Source organism: Corvus kubaryi, unplaced genomic scaffold (genome assembly GCF_017639235.1).
Source record: "Corvus kubaryi isolate FWS band 111438036 unplaced genomic scaffold, C.kubaryi_AGA036_p1.0 split3-73, whole genome shotgun sequence".
Taxonomy (NCBI): Eukaryota; Metazoa; Chordata; class Aves; order Passeriformes; family Corvidae; genus Corvus; species Corvus kubaryi.
The window spans coordinates 7052745-7075633 of record NW_024582091.1 but is presented as its reverse complement, the minus strand read 5'-3'; the positions used below and the strand labels follow the sequence as shown (position 1 = coordinate 7075633).

Below are 22889 nucleotides of genomic sequence, written 5' to 3'. Positions count from 1 at the left end.
ACTATAACATTTTGCTGATATTACCCAATCCTTTACCTCTAAAGGCTGACCCACGGCCATCTAAGATGACTGTGAAAAATTGTATGAGAATTCTCACAATACCAAACGATAAATAAGTGTGTATGGAAATAGATTATAAAGAAAGTAAATCACACTGACAAGTAAAACACATTAAAAGAGTGGAAGATCTTAACTTTCCAAATGGAAGGATGGGGATCTCAACCAGCAGCTACCCTTCAGGAAAGGTTTTGGAACTTCAAAGGTTCTAATATTCTCTGAAACAATTTTTAAATAATCAATGAAATGCACCAGCTCTGTGCTCAGCAACAATTATGAAAGTAAAGAGCAAATCCTTAGAAAGTGAGGAGGGGGGAAAATAATGATGCATAAATACTAATTGATAAGGCTCCATTACTCCTCATCTTTTTTTTTTTTTTTTATCATTTTATTCTCAAAAAGAATAGTGATGAGGTTAAAGGAAAAGAAGACAGAAGGATGATTGAAGAAATTGAATTTTTCCAGATTACTTTGATGTTTTCTAGTGTGGAAAAAGGATGTTTGAAGAGTGATATATCTACAACATCACGAGAGACAAAAGAAAACAAACAGACATTAATTATTTGTCTTCTAATGGAAAAATTTGTGTACATCATGTGAAGAAAAGGAGACAGAAATTCAAAGAGAGCAGAGGTAGTGGCATAAGAAATATTTCATACATAAGCAATGGAATAGTGCCACACAATGTAGATGTTCAAAGTTGACATAGGTTTAGAAAGTGATCAGACATGTTCACGTAGAAAAATATCTGTTGAGGACTGTGAAATATATCTCACTCAAGACATCCTTTGCTGCAGGTCATGAGAAAATGAATATCACTTAATGTTGCATTAAAACTACCATTTATTGCAAGATGCAAGTTTTGTCCACTGTCAGAGACAGGATAATGGTAAACATGCACACTGTTCTGACCTGGTGTAACTGCTTTTACATTCCTATCTTCCTATATAATTGCACCAGGTACAGCATTTCTCTGTGGTTGTCCCTGCAAGTCACTGTAATTTGCTGGATGGTCTGCTTAAAAATCTCGAGACAATATTAAATGCTTTTAGACACTTCTTGTCCTAAACACTAGACACACCTAGCACCCAGTGCAGATCAGCAAGTCCAGAACATTGTCTGACCACCTTTTGCCAATAGTAGAAGCAATTTTCTAATTCTGAAAGCTCTGAAATACTCTTATAAATGGCATGTGAAGCAATATTACCTCCTTCTCAAAACTAGTATCTGTAAGTATTACAAAATGCCCCACAGAACCAGGTTCCTGGTATGATTTGGTCCATTCTCTTGTCACTCACCTGTATTTCTTTGTGCAAGAGCATTTAGAACTATTCTGAGATCATTGATATTAAGCAAAGGTAAGAGTTGCTAAGCGGCTTGATAATAGTCCATGTTCCCTATCTTAGGTGAATCCCTTGATAGCATTCTGCCTCTCTCCCCTGTGGTCCTTTTTGTTCCTGGATTTCAAGGACTATGCCAGGAAAAACAAAAAAGTCTCCACATATTTCTGGTCCAGGGGGCTGCTCAGACCTCCTCAGTGTCACTTCTGAGGGCATATTCACCACCTGGTGTGAATGCTCCTGGGATTTGTACAGATTCCACGGAGTGGGTTTTCTGCCTTTGCCATCACAGAACCTGGGCAAGGAGTCTGCTGTGGACCAGCAGGAACAGATTTAAAGTATGAAAGCCTTTAGGGATATGCAGCATTTCTACTCTCTGTTTCTTGATTAAATGTGCTGCAGCCTGGTTGTCACACAAATCTTGACCTGCTAGTGAACTCACTCTGACAAATGTTTGTTGTTATCAAAACACAGAAGAATTGCAGGAAGTTAATGTCCCTTGCAAAGTCCAGATTTTCCAGTCTTTGGGCCAGATCATTTGTCCTTGAGTAGCTAGCCAACTGCAAACTTCTGCAGAGTGCCTGTATTGCAGTTCCTGACACAGCAGCTCCCAGACACATTTGGAATTTGTCACTTGCTCAGTGGGGTGGGATCACGCTGGCCAGCAGGGAACTCCCAGCCCAGCTAGTCACTTACCTCGAGAAGGATGGGAGTAAATGGAAAGACAAAACCAAGAAAACCGGCATGTTGAAATAAAGACAGTTTAATAAATGAAGGGAAACAAAGGAAAAAAACAAATGATGCAAAAGCAATCATTTACCCCAGCAGACCAGTGCCCAGCCAGTCTCCATGCAACAGCTACTCTGGAAAAATGAGCTCCCAGGTTTCACTGCTGAGCACAGTCCCTTAGAGTATGGGATCTCCCTTTGTCCAGTTCAGGTCAGCTGTCCTGACTAAATCCCTTCCCAACTTCTTTCCCACTCCCAGCCTACTCAGAGGTAGGCTTTATGTTTTTCAGAGAAAACATAAAACCTTATGCTGTGTAAGCACTGCTTGCAGTATCTAAAACACCGACACCTTAACGCTGTTTCAGTCTCAAATTCACAATGCAGCACCACACCTTCTGCTTTGAAGAAAATTAACACTTTTCAGTACAGCTAGCTGGAATAAATGTTGAGAACCTAATTCTCTGATCTATTGCAACAGCAGTGAACTATGAAATATCCAGTAGTGAGAATTACACTTCAGTTATAGGTCAATGTATAAAATCATAAATAATGTCCACATCCACCTGTCTTGTTTAGATGTTACAAGGAGAATGTCCTTACTGTTCCTTCAGCAGAAATTGGCTTCTTTGGTGGGAGCAAGAAACTACAAATAAATGAAGTAGAAATTTTGACCTAAATCTAATGCAAGCAGGACCTAGCTAGTCTCCAGCAAATGCTAGTTCCCAAAAAAAACCTCATGTCTTTCAAGTCCTGCATGAAATTCAACTCGGAAGGACATTAAACTATGGTTTTTCTCTAATATCTGTCATAAGGCAGACCATCTCGGCAGTGTGAAATGTTCACAGTGTCATGGTGACAATAACTGGATAAAAATAATAAAAGTTATCTTTAAAGATATCAGCATTTTTAATTGCAAGCACTTTTTGGGAGGGGGGGGGAATCTTTTATTTTGCTGATGAATGGGATGGATTTTAATAACTAGGCTTTCCATCTCTTTTCACCTCCTTTATCTTCGCCACTCATAATAGTGCAAAATTGGAAACATTACCAGGGTAGTAAAAGAAAAAAATGGCATATGCTTGTGGTACCCTGTACTGTTTTAGGGAGAAGACATAGCCTGGTGTCACTGTGCTTGGCCACAGGTCAGTTCTTTGAAGCAAAAATATTCCATTTCAAGAATGCATGTCACATAAGCTAAAAGGGAGTATAGCTTTGTCTGCCCAGAGGAAGGGTTCTGAGTTTCTCCTGTGAGTTGATAAGCCAGGTCAAAAATGACTCAGATATATCACCAGTTCTTTTTCATATCTCATAAAGCAAAGCATGTGTGATACTACCTCATCAGCCACAACCCTTGCTGGGAGGTCGCTGTTTTTCACTGATAGGTCAGAGCACAGCTGTGCATCCTGCGAGCCTCTATGAACATTGAGTTAATTTCTTCTGGGACAGTGGGAAGGGATTTTTTTTTCTTGTCATCAGATTGGCTGCAATAAATTGTGTTTGGGGGCTTTCTCACAGGGTCTCTGGCGTGCATTTGCAAAGCTCTGCTGTTGCACTGTGACAGGTGGTATGAATGTGCTGCGGTACGCTCTCGTCTTCAGAGGGCTGCATTTCCTGTTGGGCAGGAGTGCACGATGGCTACAGAGCAATGTATTCGTTGAAATTATGATGAATAAGGGATGAGGCTTTTTAATAGCTTGGGTAGTAAGAGGATGATGCCTTTTCTCTAGGATACTTAACCTTCATAAAATGGGACATAACACTATTTCAGGCACTGCCTGAAACTGTTTAAGAATGAGAGAGTGCACATTAGCAGGCGTCCCCTGGCAGGTGGTGACGTAGGAGGAAGGAGTGATTGATGTACCTTTTGTGATCCTGTGTGATTTATGCTGGTGATTCATAGATGAATTCTCAGTTCTAGTGCTCTTTGCATCTTACTGAATCACATCAGCTTAGCTATGTATACAAAAAGATATTTGATAAATAACAAATAGAGTGCTAAAGGAGCTTCATAAAGGCTTGTCTTACCTATAGTTTGAGATTTATGGAGTCCTGTGTAAAACAGATTAGCTTGCCTGTTTGGGGCATAACTGCACCACTTTGAAGATAAAGGTGACCCTTAGATAAAATGGACAAATATACCAGTATCTTTCTTGTAATTGTATGTATTATATGCTTTTTAAAGCCATGCCAACTACTTTTTATGTATCCTTCACTTATAACTTCTATTCATACAGCTTCAAGTATTCTTTGTTTTCTAAATCACGCCATATCTATTTTTTCTGGTTTTAGCATTTATTACAGATGATTCCACTGTGCATCAGCTGGGCTTTAACAGTAACAGTGTAATTAATGCCACATGTAGGTGGTCTGCTGTATAGTACTGCTTTTAACAATAAGAAACTTAACCTTCCTTAAAACATCTGAAGCTGCATGGTTTTCACTCTGCACAAGTGATGCTGCCATAGCTACCACCTGTGGAGCTGAACAATTACAGCAGTGGAAAATCTTACCATAGAAACACACAAGCAATAAATCACTCCATTCCTCCAGTACTGCGATTTCCAGTCTAACATAAACCAAAGTGCTGGAACACAGGAAGCACATAAATGATACCTTGGCAAAAACACTTCTTTAGAAGACATAGAATTATATTACACAGAGAAAATACACTTAGGGGTAGCCACATGAGTTACAGGAATTTCTGCCAGAAATTATTTTGTGTACTGTAAAATCCTGGAGGACTCAAGCCAACAACTGCAACACAAACTGCTCTTACTCTGCTTTCTCCACAATTACAATGCAGATTCAATCCCAAAGAAAATACTCTATGTTCAGTTGCATTAGCAGAAACCTATGCCAGAGATCCCCTTTCCACAAACACCACTGTGAGATAATTTTTACCGCAGTTTGACAAATGAAAATATTATGAATATTAACATATTTTAAAATGGTTCAGTTAGTCATCTCTTTAACACCTTTAAAAAGAAATCATAGCATAAGTACAATAGGAAAGTGAGGTTTTAAAGCAATTTGTTCATCATATAATAGAAGATACTAGTTAACTCCAGTGTTGATCTTATGTTTGAAATAGTCCAGTAGAAAAAAATGGTTAATAAGTGTTTATAATCAACTATGGTTTATATCAGTTCTAGTTAAAGATCTATTGAAGACCTTATCTCACATATGATACAATGTCAAACTGACACTATTTATATTAGTGGTTATGATATTCCATGATTACACTGATCACATATAAAATGTTCAAGGTGAATGTTAACAAAGTTAGGATTTTACACATTAAATTTAAAACATTTTAAAAGAAAGCAAATAAAAAACTACATATTTTTTTGATGACAATATTTCATTTACTGCTTTTCTACCCTTGAATGCCCATCAATTTAGTATAGAAGCTATATATGGCAGAGTATACCATTCAATGGTAGCTGTGCATCAGTAGGATTTCCCACCTTCTAGCAGCCTTTTCTTCAATCTCCAACACACAAAAAATGTAATTATCAACTCTGCATGCAAATATAATATTTCTTATTTTGATTTTGGAGTCATTTGATTTCTATCACATCCTGATTTGTCACACAACAGTAGGTTTTTTAGTGTTAACTTTTCAGGATTACATGACCTTGAGTAAAGCAAGAACTTTTTTGTCTTTTTTTTTTTTTTTTAAGAGAAGAAGCACATGCATCAAAGAATTCAGCTGTTTTACCAGCTTCTGTAGTTCCTAAGTGGTTTCACAGAGATCGTGTCTGCATTAAAGCATCTGCCACTGTGCTAAAGATTATGATTCTCATGAAACCAGTCATCTGGTTCAGACAAGCTGAACATTCACACCGTGGTCTGACCTTTCAACACGTTAAAGATTATTATGTTGGAAACTCAGTTACAGGTGGGAGTTTCAAGGGAAGCATATTCTTTGATGTGAAAGTTATTCAGATGTAGTAGGACCTTGACTCCAGGGAACTACCTTCCAGTTTTGAATCTCTTAAAAAGGCTGTAGAAAGCACATCAGAAAATTGAATCCGTTAACAAAGAAAATATTTTCACTTTTGAGTTGTGTAATTCATTTGGCTAGCACAGATGACATTTGTATTTTTAAATTTTACACTTGTAAAATAAAAATGCTACATAACGCGAGATTCTATCAAGTTCTCACCATCCTAGGGAACGTTATGGTGCAGGTCTGAATCAACTTTTGGACTGCAGGCCCTGTTATAGGTTAGCCTTTAAGTACCCAAGTGTCTTGGAAGATTTCTGGGAGCATTTTTCACCTTCTCTTTAAAAATTGGGAACTTTGAACCCAGCTGTGGAAGAGTGAAAAAGTCTGTTGTTCTGATCCAGGAATAATCAGTATAATCAGAATAATTGGTATAATCTGCCCCTACCTTTGAAAAGGCGTATAGCAGAAATTAGGAGAACTAAGGTTTAGTTGGTACTCCAAGGTTACTTTTTGTCAATAAATCTCCAACATTCATGCATAAGCAGTCCAGAAGTAGAGAATGGAATTCCAGTTCACCTGCTTTTATCTGAGAATTTTAATTAAATTTCTGATTTTAATTACGCCTATTTGTGTTACAGTGTGTGAAAAGCTGTGACTTTTCAAGAGCACCAGTTTTCAGTAGTGCTGTCATAATTAGGTCAAGTGAACCTGAAAGCCTGGGAAAATTCCAAGCACCTACTCTAATTGTTAAATCCCTCTGTAACCACAAGCAGATTGTTTCTTTCACAGATTAACTAAGGTGTTAGTTGCCCTTACTAGCTCTAATGTGCATTTCACTTATAGGAGCATTGAAATCAATGAAGAGGAAGGAGTGGAAGGAAGAAATTCCTTCATTAATATTGCAGCCAATATGGCTTTGTAACTTATATTCGTTAGAAATTGACTAAAGGAAGTAAGCAGAAAAGGTAAAATGTACTCTTTCCTCTGGCTGCATTAGAGCTCTGTCTTCTTTTTTTTTCTTTTTTTTTCCTTTTTTTTTTCTTTTTTTTTATTTAAATAAGGCGCTCTCACTTCCTTTATGTGGTAACTTCAAAACAAACGTGGCCACAAGGCATCACAGTTCATTCTGTGCTTGTTTCTATGGATACATAGCGGACATGTCTATAAAGCAAAATACAGAGATAATGGTTGAAGAAAAGGCACAACTAAGACAGTTTTCATGAAGATAAAATGAGTAGTAATATCAACACATGCTAGTAAACTGAAAAAAAGCACCATTTTCCTTGAAGAATTAACAGTCAGAATGAAACATCCCATCATGTGCTCACTGCAGGTGGTAGCAGTGCTAATTATATTAAAGTCAAATATATCTAATTCCACTTTCATGATTTCTTCATTCTGCTATATAGACACAGACACATTGAAACTTTATGGCAAAAATATGGATACGCCTTTCAAATCACCATCCTTGCTGCTGAATCAGAAGTGTTTTTGTCAGAAGAGTACAACATGAATTAGAGGCTGAAGCACCACTTATTCCACCCAGCAGTGAACATCTCTACCTGTAAAATATTCAGACATTAGAAGGAGACAGTGTAATATCAGATTGTTACTACCAATTGCTCCAGTACTTTCATTTTACATGGACAGACATCATACTGATGCACACTGGAAAATAAAAAATGTTCAGAAAGTGCGAAGAAACTAATTTACTTTCAAAAGTTTATATTGTCATAGGCACTGCCTTGCTAAGCCTTAGTTACAGACACTTTATATCCAGAAAATAACATGAAATCTGTCATCTGCTTTATCCAGAAAACTACTTTAAAATCCTCTGTGATTAAATGCAGATTGTTACATATGTTTTTCTAATCTTAATTTAGGTTATTTCAGTTATTGATTTGTAAGTTCAAGTGTCTTATTTAAAAGAACAGCTTATTTCCATTCCCCAAAATTTGCAAGGTTAGATAGCCAATAGAGCCAGACTGACAGAGTAACTTCCTGTTATTCTTCTACATAAACGTAAAGAAATGGGTGAGCATCATGATATCAAGAGAAACTGAGTTGTTTCTCTGAAGGGAATCTGGAAGCAAGTAACAGTACTCTCATGATGTAACTGTTTCCTTCCATTTTATATTCTCCTATAATTTACTTTTTCAAGGTAATAATTTAGCTTTTGCTGCAAATAAGTCAGATGACCTGACTCATCTGTCCTCTTGAGTACAAGCTAGACACTAATCTCATAGCATGGAAAGGTAGGTCTCTTTGAGAAAATGGTACACAAATGGCCTTTTGTACCAATTATAAACTGTGATTATATCAGCTGTGAATCAGAGTTCTTCTGTTGCACTTTGGATCAGCTTATCCAGGTGTGTCCTCGACTGTGCTAATTCTCAGCAATGGGACAACCACAACAGTTACAGCTCTTGCACATGTGAAAAATGCCAACAATCAGTTTTATAGTATTTGATTTTACAGTTTTTAGGGCATCTTACATCCTTCATAAGTCATAGCCATCATCCAGGAACATGTGAAATTCAGAGCTGAGGCGGCAATCAAAGTAAAAGGTTGACCTACAAGACAGAACAACTCAAGCTATTGATAAAGGGCATGTTGTAAAATATTTGAAAGCACACAGCGATTGCTAACTTTTCACTTCAGACAATATTTTCAGCAGTTCTAGTAGTCAGCACTTCTTTTGCCCCTCTCATGGTTCAATTAGTTGTGCAACCTTAAGCAATTACTATTTGTAAAAGCTTTGTGCACTCTCCTATACATTACCTTTCATTTTAGGAGGACGAAACTGTGACAGAGAGGCCAAGGTTTGGTCCTTCCAACACACTTACTTTTCTAGCTGCTTTTTGTTTTCAGTTTTTATGACCTACCTTTGATGTTATTTAAAGAAATAGATTAATCTGAATTAATTTTAGAAATTTGGTTAGAGCCATGAACAAATGGAATCTATGAAGTTTTCCTTAACCTCCTACACTTCAGTTAAAGTATAAACAAAAATCCTTGGCTGCAGGAATTTCTTGCTCCTGAGAGCTGGTGTTACTCCAGAGAAAGGATGAACAAGAAAACAGTGTTGAGGCTTTCTTTTCCTCTTTTATTCCTGAGAGTAGAAGAAACTACCTGAACTACATGGTGAATCTCAAAAAGATAAAAAAGAGACAGAAAAGGGATAGACACCCAGAAGCTTTAAGAGATGTTTTGTTTTGGAAGTAAAGGAAAATGCTTTTTTTTTTTTTTTTGTGGGAAGTCTTTATACTACACTTAGCACAGCTAGCAGTGCCTGATGGAGGCCAATTTTTACTAGCTTTTTTTACAGAAACACAAAGGTCTGGGGTGCTTGGATTTTTTTCTCCTTCTCTGGATTTCAGCATCACACATTCCATGCTTACAGTGTAATTAGATATTTCTCCAATGATGAAACACCACTGTTGGCTGAGATAAGATTTAACTCTAGACTTTATGTACCAGTATTTGTGAGGTGATTCCTGAAAACCAGTTTCTTCAAATGTGACCTACCAATTCAGTCGCATCATGTGACTGATGATGTGTTAGTCTCACGGCTGTACAAAGCTATTTGGCAAAGTCCCAGAGTCTTATTTAAATGTCTAGGACTTATCTGTATTAGAGTTAAAGCTCTGGACAGTCAAAGAGACTACAGAGATTGAAAAGGTACAGAGGTGTGAATTACCTTCTGAGGCAAAGAAATCACCTTGGTCATTGGTAAGGAAACTTACATTTTCTAGTTTGTGCCATCCAAGGAATTTTGGCTAATCTAACATCTTCTGTAAGCAATGAATTTGTAGAATATATGCAAATACAATTGCTTGTGTCATTCATGCATCTCCTCAAGCTTCTTAATAGGTTTAGATACAGGTGTTAATAGAAATTAACTCAGCCTACAACACTGCTAGGATTTGATGTTTTGGAGGCTACAGTCTGGTATGCTGTATAGTCATTAATTTCATTTGAGGTTGAAAAAATGAGGTTGAAAAAATATTTTCTGTAGACAAATGACTTTTAGTTATAGCTTAAATACTCCTTCAAAAAATGTGTTAAAGTTCAGGCAGGGTTCTGCAGTGCTATTTTTACTGATTATATCAATGGTGCATTTTTAATACATTAATTACTATGGTAAAAGTACATTTTTTAATATACGTTAGTATATGTTATTAAAGAATAATATTTACAGTGATGCATATTCAGGGGAAACAAGGGGTTACACTTCACTGGCCACTGTGCCACAGATGTTAGTCCACAAAAGTTTACTGATTTGAGGCATGATTTGTGTGGAGGAATATTATCTTCTCCTTTCTTAACTTAAAGAATCAGAAAAAAAAACCCCAAAAGCTCCCAAGGCCTGTGGTTAGGCAACTAATAGAATTTAAATATTAGAAACTACGTACAAGATTTACAGCCAAAGTGGAGAGATACTACTTTCTCATTAATGCTAAAATACTGTTGTGAAAGTATGACTCATAGTCATTCCCTTCCATGGAAAACCATTATCCATGGGGACTTGCTCTGTCTCAGTTGTGGCTCTTGACCCACCTCGTGGCTCTGTTAGCTGTTCAGAGGAAAAGCAGAGCACATGCCTGTGCACCCAGTTTTGTGTTTTCATTAAGAAATAAACAAGCAACATACAAAGGTTTTTTGGCAATCACCGAGAAAAATAGGTTGAAGATTTCATGTGGAAAGATGGACCCTCAAAGAAAGGTTCTATTCAGGTTTTCCTCCATGAAGTTCATTCCTTCAGAATTTCTCTCTTGTGGTATTTGTAGGATAGTTAGAAAAGGGAGTATCCAAAGTGAATGGTAAAGGTTTTGTCAGTCCAAAGCAGCTGTTGTTTACCTCGTCACTTATGATGTTGTCAGCTTTTTATAGAGCCTTCAGTAGTTGCTGTTTTCATTCATAGCTTAGAATACATTTAATAGATTTATAAACACAGATTCTTATCTGTAAATATTACACTGGGTTATGTGCATATGGTAAAATTATCTCCACCTTGTTGAGCTAGAAACAGAGTTGAAACTAAAAGGACATGAGGTGGTTCCTAGGATTGAAAAGAAGGCTTTACGTTTGAATTAACAAGAGGTACCAGAAATTAATTGTATGAACAGGGAAAATCACCATGGGAAGGTGATGATGCCCTTCAAGTTCAAAGCTTTGCTTACCCTTTTATGTGAACTCTTAAGAGATTCATGTCTTCCAGCCATGTGTATAGACTAGGCTTAAAAGGAAGTACTGATGATCAAACCCTTGTGATTCAGAATGTTTTTAAAACAGAAAAGGTAACAGGTCCTAAATAGATATGAAGAGGGACTGAGCCACTGATTATTAGAGTTGCAAATTTGTAGTAGTGATGACACAATGAAGAATTGGTTATAGAAGCTTCTTTCTGTAAGCTGAATTCTGAATGGAATAGTTTGCATCTATGCAAGTTCAAAATCATAAATACATAAATAAAAAACCTCTATTAGAAACAGAAAAAAAAATATTAGTAAGAAACCGATAAAGAGAGAAAGAACCACCTAGATTTGCACTATTTTTTTTTTCTCTTTCCAAGGTAGGCAGGTCTGGATTTAGAATATAGCTATTATAGTTCAAAGTTATTATGTTGTGTATTTAAAGTAAATGCTGCTATTTCACAGACTATTAAAGATTTTGTTCTGCAATTTTTTTGTTATCTGTCTCCTCATGATTACTGTAGCAAACTGAAGTTGCTCTGTAATGAGGGTGAAATCTTGGAAAATACTGAGTCATGTAGTTCTGCAACCTATAAGTTAATCTAAAATTGCAGTAATGAATGTTTTTGTGCTTAAAGATTGTTTTAAATTTCTAATGGAATTAGTAATAGTATACAATGCAAGTTTAATGAAAGCAGTGCAACAAGCAATACGGTGCAGACCAATATTCAGTGTCACTGCTTTGGATATGGTACTCAAGAGTCCTGCTGCAAAGAGCAGAGATATTGAAACAAAGCCCTAGGGACTGCTGGAAGCAATTGGAATTTTTCTGTCATAAGGAATTATGATAGATTTTTGAAGGACAAAGAGAATTTGGGCTGCATGTGATTTCACTAAGATGTGGAGATCTGCATTCAACCTTATGCTGCTGAAAACATTTATATGCTTCCCTGGACATGTTTCATATCGTGCTATTTTTTTATTATCAAAACCATAGCCTTTCAACTTTTAAAAAATCATTTTTATAAATACATTTTAGCATATGTCAACATCTATCTACTATTTTTCACATACAACACAAGGAAGGACAAAATGTAGATTTAACTGAAAAGACCGAGACTGGGGAAAGGGGTAATGTCAGAGTTAATTACAGCCCTTGCAATGGATCCAGCCTGACAGATCATTATTTCTCCTCCTAGATGGGGCCAGGGAACGGATTGCTGCCCAGATAGATTGTTTTCACCAACCACTGCTTGCTGTACTTTTTCTGCAGGATCCTTAAGCATCTGTCATTAAGTGTCATGCATCTAGAAGTGCTTGATACCATAACTGTGTATCCTCTTGTGACAGGAATGGTCATAATTGACATATTACAGGGCAGAACTTTTTATGCATCACACATTTTAATGGATATGTACCCCTCATGGGATGGGGAATCACCTGCCTATTGACCAAGTGAGTGGAAAACAGTCTAAAGAGTGCTTATAAAAAAACCCAGAATAGGCTTCATGATCCTGAAAAGTTAGTACTGTGTTAGTCATTTCAATTAGTACATTGCAAAATAAATTAAAAACATCCTGAATTCCTGAAAATAATGGCATTTTTGATGGTCTGAAATAGATAATCTGCCAATAAGCAAGTTTTTCCTCCTTCATTGTTTCCATAAATCAAATTCTGTCCTTCCTAAATCACAGCTGACTCAAACAAGTCCAGCAAACTTTCCACAGTTTAGGTATTGTTTAAAGAGTGTATTCTTGCTCAAGAAAATTCATGCATAATGATTGGATAGAGCAGATGCTCATTGCTGCCTGACTGGGATGGATACAGCATTATTTGGGTCCTATAAATTAATTTTCTGCTAGAGTTGGATCAGTTTGTACACAACGGTCTTTTTCTCCTGTGTTCATAGCAGGGAAGCAAGGTGTTGGAACCACTTTGTCACTCATGTTCTCCTTCTGAAGTGGGACTGGAATCCCACTTCCCACTCCAATATTTTAATCTCAATCAAATAATTCAGAAGCATCATTTAAAAGTGAGGGCCTATTTAGTCCATGATAGAAACAGTATAACTCTAAGTCTGCCCCAAATAAAATTTTAAGCCAAATAGTTTCTCCATGAGTGCACCCAACCAATCTGGAAACATTTTCCCTATGAGTTTTCTAAACCAACTTAATTCACAAGTGATTTGGTCTTGGTTTAAAGAGAGCCTTCATATAAAGAAAAGCAGTTTGGAAAATTTTGGTGGGTTGAGCCTGGCTGGGCACCAGGGGCCCACCAGAGCTGCTCTTATCCTCCTCAGCTGGACAAGGGAGAGAAGATATAACAAAAGGCTCATGGTTCAGGCTGTCATGGGCAAAACAGGCTTGGCTTTTGGGAAAAATAATTTATTACCAATCTAATCAGAGTAGGGTAAAGAACCAAAAGATTTGGATAAAACCAAATCTTAAATCATCTTCCCTTCATCCCTTCCTTCCTTCTGGTCTTAACTTCACTCCCAAATTCTCTACCTCCACACTCACAGTGGCACAGGGGAATGGGGAGAGTGGGTTGTGGTCATTTCATCACAAGTCTCTATTGCTCCTTTCTCCACAATGGGAGGGCTCCTCACTCGTCTCCTGCTCCAGTGTGGGATTCCTCCCACAGGAAACAGTCCTACATTAACTTCAGCGTGGGAAGGCCCATGGGCTGCAGTACTTCAGGAACTGCTCTGCTGTGTGTCCCAAAGCACATGGACACAAGTCCTGACAACAAACCAGCTTCAGCATGGCTCCTCTCTTCATGGGGCCATGGGTCCTGCCAGGATGCTGCTCCAGCATGGGCTGTTGCCAGGGCATTTTTTTCTCCTTCTTAACTACATTATCCCAGAGGCACTCCAATTACTGCTGAGGGACCTGGCCTTGGCCAGTGGCAGGTCCATCTTGCAGCCAGCTGGCATTGGCTCTATCAGACATGGGGGAAGCTTCTGGCAGCTTCCCACAGAAGCCACCCCTGTAAGACCCCACCACTACCAAAACCTGGTCACACAAACCCAATACAGTGAAAGGAAAAGAAAATTGAAGTGAACTGACAGAACTTGCAGAATAATGATTCCATACAGGGGAAAAAGGATTCGAAACAGTAAAGATAACAAAAGCATTCAGAGCTAGACAAGATACCGTAATTGAGGAAACCTGAGTGAAAAGTACTAAAGCAGCACGAAAGCTGAATTGATTTTTGGGAGCTGTATAATACAAGGAAAGATTGGCAGATATATTATATACTAAAAAACACCTGCTGTGCACAAGGAAGAAACACCTCCTTTATATATTGTCTTTTGCTATTTTTAAGATTATTGATGAGATAAGGTTATCCTTCTGGCCGCCATGAGTTTCTGTGGATTTGTCTATTACACAAAGCTTTCAAAGGAAGGCTGTAATTGCCTTTACATTATGCTGGTGTTTTCTGGAAAGCAATTTAATGACTCTTTGCATGAAGTATAATTCAACTTAAAGCTTAAACTGAAAAAGTATGATGGTCCTTTTATTTTCCAGCAATTCAAAACAAAAGAGTGCTAGGAAAAAATAATAGTAACAACTTGAAAATAAACTGAATTACATCTGCTACTTACTGACTGAAGGAGCTGTTCCCTCCAACTTCCACAGCTTCATTGCAGATAATATAATGAAGGCACTAAAAGGACCTATGTCATTAAATATTGAACCCATTGTGACACACAGTACGACCATGGAATCATAGAATCATAGAATACTTTGTGTTGGAAGGCACCTTAAACATCATGATTAAAGGGTGTTGAGTGTGCTTCTTTTCAGGGAAGCCCTCTTGCATAAAACTACACAAAGGGCATGTATAGTGCTGTCATTGTACTCCCACTTTAGAAATGGAAAAAGCACAGGAATATAGAAAATTATACTCTGCTTTGGGCAAACAATACACAGTGTCACTGGAGTACAGATGATGTCTGTGACACATTGTAAAGAGTGATTATAATCCTTTAAAAACAGAAATGGTTTAAAAGTCAAAAAAAGGGTTTTACCAGCTGGTTAAATACAGCTGTGACCATATTACTAATGCATTACAATCCAGTCTCCTCTGTATTGTGCAATATTAAAATAAATAATTCACCACAACCCGTGTTGGCATCCCAAAGCTGTCAATATTATACAAAACTTTGATTTCATTAGATCAAGTCACTGATGTATCAGTGATTCAAGGAGAGAAATTGTGTTACTGAATTACCAATACCATGTCATATCATGCAAATATTTCTTGGTGATTTTCTTTCCAATCTAGTATCTAGACAAATGATCAAAGGAATATTTTAACATGGGAAATGGTAATAGAAAATATGTCCCTTACCATTTCAGATGATTATAAGAATGTCAGACAATAGTTCATTTCCCCTACACTTTTTTTTCCTGTATCATAAGCCTGGAGACATGAGTTGATGGTGCTCTAGAAATACTGTTCTTGTCTCTTCCATTCCTTTTCTACACTATTTCTGTCTTTTCTCCCATTTTCTCTCACTATGTCTTTCTTCCTTCATACAATTCTGAATAGTTACGGTTTTGGGGTTTTTTTCTCTGTTTATTCCTGGACTTTGTCAGTGTTCTCGTGTAAAATCTGGAGGTTTTTTTGATATGTAACATATACCATGGCTGCATGATTTTCTTTTGATGGCTAATAAATCTGCATCCATATTAGTAAGTAATGTAGTTCAATAGGCATAGATTTGCAGGTCAAATCAAATAGTGCTGAGGACCCAATATCCCCATTATTCACGTTGCAAGAAGCTTTGACTCACACTAGACCTGGTCTGGGTCTGAATGCCGAATCCATACAGCTGAAGCACCTGAAGTGTGAGACAATCTTCTGGTGTAGGTTCATCAGAAAGAAATTCAGCTCATGTACTCTAGAGACACAATGTGGAACAAGGCATTCCAACTGGGGACAGCCAAGAGGTTTTCTTCAAAAGCATTCTCTGGATCTGAACTCAAACACTAATATAGTCATATAACACATTTCAGCAAAACACTCCAAATTTGTTTCTTGCTTTGCAGCTTCAAAATTCTGGTACTTTCCTTGTTTTTCACTTTCTTCTGCTCTTGTGTGTAATTATCCAGTAACTTTTGCTTGGAGTCATTCACAGGTGTACAGCACAGGCAAAAGATATTACTGTTCTGATTTTCCACCCCCTTTCATTTGCTTCTTGCATTTATAAAGAGTAGCAGGTTATCATGAAATTGTGAAATCTACCTGGGAGAAGTTCCTGGTCATTCTAGCATTATGTGTTCCTTCCATCTGAGATTAATTCAGTAGAATATGGGAGACCCTGTCTTTTTCTTAACCTAGTACAGTGACAGTGTGCTTTGAAAGAAATTTGTGACTTTATATACTAGTCCTTGTGAAATGTCTGTGATAATTTGTTTTCTCTGTGGTTTGCTGTTATATTTTCAAGCTTCATATTATTTTGTAGAACTTTTTAAAAACCGTTTTCTCTGCCTCATCAGGAATCACGCTTCTTTGTTATCAGAATGTTACCGCACCAATAGTGAAATGTCATAACATTGCTCATTTTGTTAACCATAAACTCCTCACAATTTGTTGTGAAACCTGTTATTTTTAATCTTCTCCACAACAGCAAAAGCAAGACTATAAAAAGAAACAGCCAATGTTGGCATATACAGGTCATTAAAAGAATGTATGAAAATTATTTCTTTAAAGGTGAAGACTAAAGTCTGTGTCTTATGGCACTCAGCAGCAGTGATCTATCTTTTCTTCTATAAACAAACTGAAATACATTTGATAATTAAAAATCATCACCAATGATTGTAGGTTTCCAGGGAGAATTCAGCTTATTAATGCTTTTTTTTAATTAGCTGAACTGTGTAATGTTGATATTAAAACCACTGAAAGCATGATTCTCAATGCTGCACAAATGAAAGCAATGCAGTGTTTCATTTACATTCCTCTCCTGCTGTCTGCAGCAGATCTATAAATAGAATAGGCTACACACAGAAATTTATTATTGCAACTGATAGCAATTTTCATTTGCCAAGGTGTCTGGAGGCATTATCCATGAGACTCATTCTGGTAGACTCTCAAGCTGAGATCCTCACTCCCCAGCTCAGCGGGTGGTCAGTTTAGGAACACACTAATCAACTGCACAAGGACTGTCACAAGACTTACTAATTTCCCTCTGCTAAAAATACAGAAGTTCTTTCAGCTCCAGATTGTCTTCTTTAACCTGATTGCGTAGATATTATAAGCAGATAATGGATTTTTAGAAATCACATGTATTTGACATTTTCTCAGTGCTCATCCTAGTGTTTATACCATTATTGGAAAACCAAAATGACTGTGATCTGATACAACATACGCCATGTCTTCTGCATTCATACCCACAGGCACATGTGACCTTATAAAGTATAAAGCAGACATGTTTCTGTTCAATACTGAGGATGTACATGAATACTGAGCAATCACATGAACTGACCTATCTAGCTGTCATCTAATTTCCGCTATAACATAGGGAGAAAATCAAATAAGACCTTTTGTGAAATTATATTTATAGTAAGGAATAGATGGAAACGTCTTGGACTCTTGTTTTCCTATCTGTTTTTGGTTTTCCTACCTTATTTGTCATTGTTCTATCTTTGAATACTATTAAAAAAAAAAAGGTACAACCAGAATATGCACATTTCTAAATGTTGGTTTTTTCACCCCTCAAGACTGATTATAACTTATTTTTACCCTTGCCTATTCTAATATTCTTTCTGTGACTGAGAACATAAGTTATATGATAGCAGAGATATTACCTGTTTATTCTGTTTCAATTTCAATATAATCACTACTTCAAGTGTTCATATTTCAGGATTTTTTACATCCTACTGTATACATTCAAGCTATATGTAGTACCTGAATACACAAATGATGTTTCAATTTGCAAAATAAACTAGTAGCCTTCATTTTTCGTTCTCACATACTTTCATTTTTTCAGACATAATAGAAGATCTGTTTTCCTGTAGCAGTTATTTTGACTATGCTATGAAAGCAGCAGCACAAACAACTAGTGAGACATTAGAAAAGTCACATATCTCACCATAAAAAGAAAGATAAATTAAAATATCAAATTAAACCCAAAAGAAACTGTCAACTCAAGTCACCAATAAGGCAATCAGGCATGTCTAATGCCAGGAGCACTAGTAAAAATAAAAAGATCTATCACAACCATAAGTCAGATGCGACAGATTTTCTGTAAGTGTAAAACCTATTCTGCTTGTTTTGAGTGCATTTTGGTACTTATATTTTTGTTGTTGTTGTTTTAATTTAAATTTGCAAGTGATGAAGAAAATTGGTATTGTGAATGCCCTAAACTCTACACTGGAAAACTCTGCCAGTTTGCAACTTGTGATGAAAATCCATGTGGAAACGGTGCTACATGTTTTCCAAAGTCCAGGCAAGATGTTGTTTGCTTGTGTCCATATGGAAGGTCTGGCATCCTCTGCAGTGATGGTAAGAACCATTTCCTTCATGCATTGGTCTTAGTTTCTATCATTTGTAGAAGCTGTGGTAAGAAACATGTCAAATGTTTTGAAGGTAAAACACTGAAAGTCACCACCTCCCCCCCTAAAACCAGCCCAAAATCCAATCACAGACAAAGAATGGCTGAGCTGATCACTGTTCCCATATGTTGTTTCATAAAAGTTCCAGCCAGGGAAAGGGAGACAGAGGGATCAAAGAAGCTGAGACTTTACTCAGAGAAGCTGGGAAACACCAGCAGGTAGCATCTGATGTTTTAGTAAATCACCTGGAGAAAAGCTAAGAGATTCAAGTGAGAGCTCCTTTGAAGAAATTGATTTCTCCTGTAGTTTGATTTTTCCTCTGCTTAGGGAAGCATTACTGTTGGGGTCTCCTCCCCTGCCATATAGCCCTGGGAGATGGGCCCTGGGGGGGAGACACAGGATTTCCCTGCCCCTGGTCAGTCTCATTCCCCATTGGTTGGTTTGTGTTTCCCTGTGTGGCCAAGGACCCTCGGGTCCCGTGACTGCGGAGTTCCTGAGCAGAGCCCCGGCCATGCAGCTAGAGAAACAAAGACCTCTGAAACATCTACCATGAATCTGTCCATATATACATCGCTTTCCACGGGACTCCTGGTTTGATATATGCGTGTTACAGTAATCCTCGCTGTAACACATTACTTTGTACATTTTGCATAAAAATGCAGTGTATAAAGAATACTTTCTGGATTATAAAAATACCACCATGTACTGTAATTTGATTAATTTTTCAGGTCAAAAATAAGGACAAATTAACATTTACTAAATGCTTTGCAATGAAACAGGAGACGGGATGAAAAGAAAATAAAGCAAAGTAAATAGGTCACTTTGACTAAGATTATCAAAGGAAGGACTTTTACTCCTTAAGCATTGATTATAATGATAGTTCTAGGTCAGAAATTCCTGTGTGCGAACATCCAGGTATTCTTTTTCCCTAACAATGAATGTAGCAAGAAATAATGATGGAAAAACCTACACATAGAAAATAGTCACTGGTTCTGAGCTTATTCAGTGGTGCACAGGAAGTGCCTTTACAAATAAATATTAAACAATGATCAGGTTGGTTTTGTCATATCATATAAATATTTAAGTCTTATGTAAACTTTTTATTTCCAAAATTTTCAGTAGATGAACATTTATGTTTTATCTTTTTTCATGTAACCATGATACTTGATAGCAAATAGAAGAGGTGAGTATGTGAAATATGTATGATACTTTCTTGGCAACCTTTCCTAGCTTGCAGTGGCAATATACTGGGACTTCATTTGCTGTATTTCTAGTCATCCAGGCTGCATTTCTTTGTTCCTTCTCAATTCCACTGCATCCTCTTTAAAATGAGGCTTGAGAGCTGATTCAAGGTGATATACTCAAGGTGTGTTAATGCCACTGCTTTATACAGTGGTCTTTGACATTTTTCTGTTTTACTCTCTGCCCTTTACTTAACCAGTTCTTCCATTCTGTTGTCTGAGTACACTGATGTATTCATGAAAGTGCTTATTAAAACATCTAACACCCCTTCCTTTGAATGCTGATGGTGAGGTCAGAGCCCACCATTCTGTATTTAAGGCTAGGACTGTTCCTGTAATCTAACCCAATTTTCATCTGTCAACACTGAGTATCATCTAATGCTTTTTCCCAGTACTTGTTCAATGAGGCTCTTCTGCAACACTTTGTATTTAACTGTCTCTAAATTAAGAGACTACATAAAAATTGAGGGCCTAAATTGAGAGAAACTACAGAAATTCAGTAGTTTGATTAAACTACGAAACTGGAGTCTTTGAAAGTGCAGAAAGAATTAATTTTAATTAGTGGAAAGGGAAAACTGTCTGGATCATCACCATAAGCAAGCAAAATGGGAAAGAACACACAGCTTTGTAGGACAGAGTATAAATCTAAGGCAATAAGCCCACAACATAAGAAACTATTATTGCAATATGAAAAATTATTTTATTGAACTGTGTCTTAAGAGTTTAGAAAGAATAGAAATAAACTGAGCACAGACAGAAGTCTTAAAATGAGCTGCAAAAGGCCCCTTCATCACATTTTCTAAAACAAAGAGGGGAGAAAGAGAGCCACAATGCAGTGGAGGCTGGATGTACCCTTATGGATATCCCTAGCAGCATCAAAGCCATACTTCTGGGGAGATATTTGAAGATAATGATAGATTGCCTAATTAAAATGGTAGAACAATTTAAATTATTTTAGAAGCAGAAGGCAAAGTTAATTGTTTACTATGACAAAATGTGTGTCCCAGATAATAAATTTAATAGAAAGAAGTGGTCCATAAAAATTAAGGCATAGAAGGACACATTTTAAATGAGTCATCTTTTGTTTAAGGTATGAAATAATATTGTCTCTACTATTCAGATTATAACCTAATGCTTGCTACTTTGTGTCTGAAACACTGAAGAAAAGCTGTTTATCAAAATGTTTATCAAATAATAGTTGGTCTTCATCAACACAAAACAAGCAAGATGTCAGAGTGATTATTTAATAAAATGAATATAACTAATGTGCCAAATAGAATTGGAATTTCATGCCATCTTGGCTGCTCCTACCAATAGAGATTATTTACAAAAGACAAAAGATAAATAAAGATATGGACAGAGCCATAAAGAAGCTCACAGATACAGATCTTGCATGTATCAGAGCTCCAATTGCCATCTGTTAAGGCTTGGAAGTCAATACAAAGAACAACAGCAATCTTTAGAAGTATTTAAGGAAAAGTTATAATAAAACTATTGCCACTATTACATGAAAAAAAAAATAAAAGTAGAAAAAAAAAAGAAGAAAAACCAAATTGCTTGACATGACAAGTTAAAAATACATCATTTTATGGGAAATGCATAACATTCAAAAAGTGAAGGAAACCATAGGACTATTTAAAATATGACAAATGAGGCAAAAATGGAAGGACAGATAGTATCTTCTGTTAGACAAACCTATACAAATACAGAAAAATAGACAAGGTCTGGGAGTAACAAGGACTTTTCTTACGTTTCTGCATCAGATGGAACATACTGCAGTCTAAGCAGGCCGGTAACAATGGCTCTGAGTTTATCTGAGTTATGCTGTGCTAAGGAATGAGCGCTTCGGTGGATCGATGCCGCGTTTATTCCACAGGGTCCCTCATGGAGACGCTCAGGCAGTGCTCTGCCAGCACCTACACGTGCCCACGATCTCACCTTCGCAGGCGGTCGCGAACAGCCCCTCACACACAGTCTGTGCACGAACCGGAGACAGGGAGGCGAGAGGGGTTCTCTGCATGCGATTCCGAGGTGTTTAATGGCGCGAACACAATTGAAGGGAAACAGAGACAAAAAACCAAGAACCAAGCCCATGCCAGTTTTATCCCGAAGGGTCCCAGGGGTGGGCAGAGCATCAGAAGCCAATGGTCTGAGGGCCAGGGGGCAGAGGCAAGGGTGAGTGATATAACAGGGACCAATGGGAGAAGGGAGGGGAGGGGGGAGAGAGTCGGTAGCCAGTGGAATCTCGGTGAAGGGAGAACTTTCTAGCACGGTGGTTTACGGAGACACCACTTCGAAGTAACATAGGGGGTGTAAAGTGGACTTAGCCGCTGCAACACACTATGCTTGTTTCAGACATCAATAAAAGCTTCCTAAAAGCATGTCCATTTTTCCAAAAATACACAGCAAGATGCATTATCTCTCACTACACATTTTTCTTGCTGTTATCACTAGACGACCACATTACTTTGACTGCAAGTTGTCCATTATACATTGAAATGTCTCTCAAGAACCTCTGCAGCGACAGCGTAATGGGCCAAGGGGAGAGGGTTGACAATATAAAACAGAAGAGGACAGGCTATGTTGGTCAGGTGGAGGACAGGGCCAGACAAGCATTCTGACCAGCCAACTATTTACATGGGACTGGCCCTTTTTGTCTCTGTATCTCTCTATTTTCCACACTTGTTCCTCCACAAAATCACCTAATTTCCTCCTTTAGACATCCATAAATCCTGTGCTATTCCAAAATGCTCTTCACTACATCTCATAATCTGTCCCATACCCCATGGCAGTTACACCCCTCTGTCCAAAAGG

General features: G+C 37.4%; 1 protein-coding gene across 1 annotated transcript in view; it reads left to right on the top strand.

Moving 5' to 3' along the window:
- Positions 1–22889, top strand: part of EYS (eyes shut homolog) — an 854603-nt gene that overhangs the window by 780660 nt on the left and 51054 nt on the right. The window contains exon 42 of the mRNA XM_042016808.1: positions 18612–18784. Within this exon, the coding sequence (XP_041872742.1) occupies positions 18612–18784 (173 nt within the window). The remainder of the gene's footprint in view (positions 1–18611; positions 18785–22889) is intronic.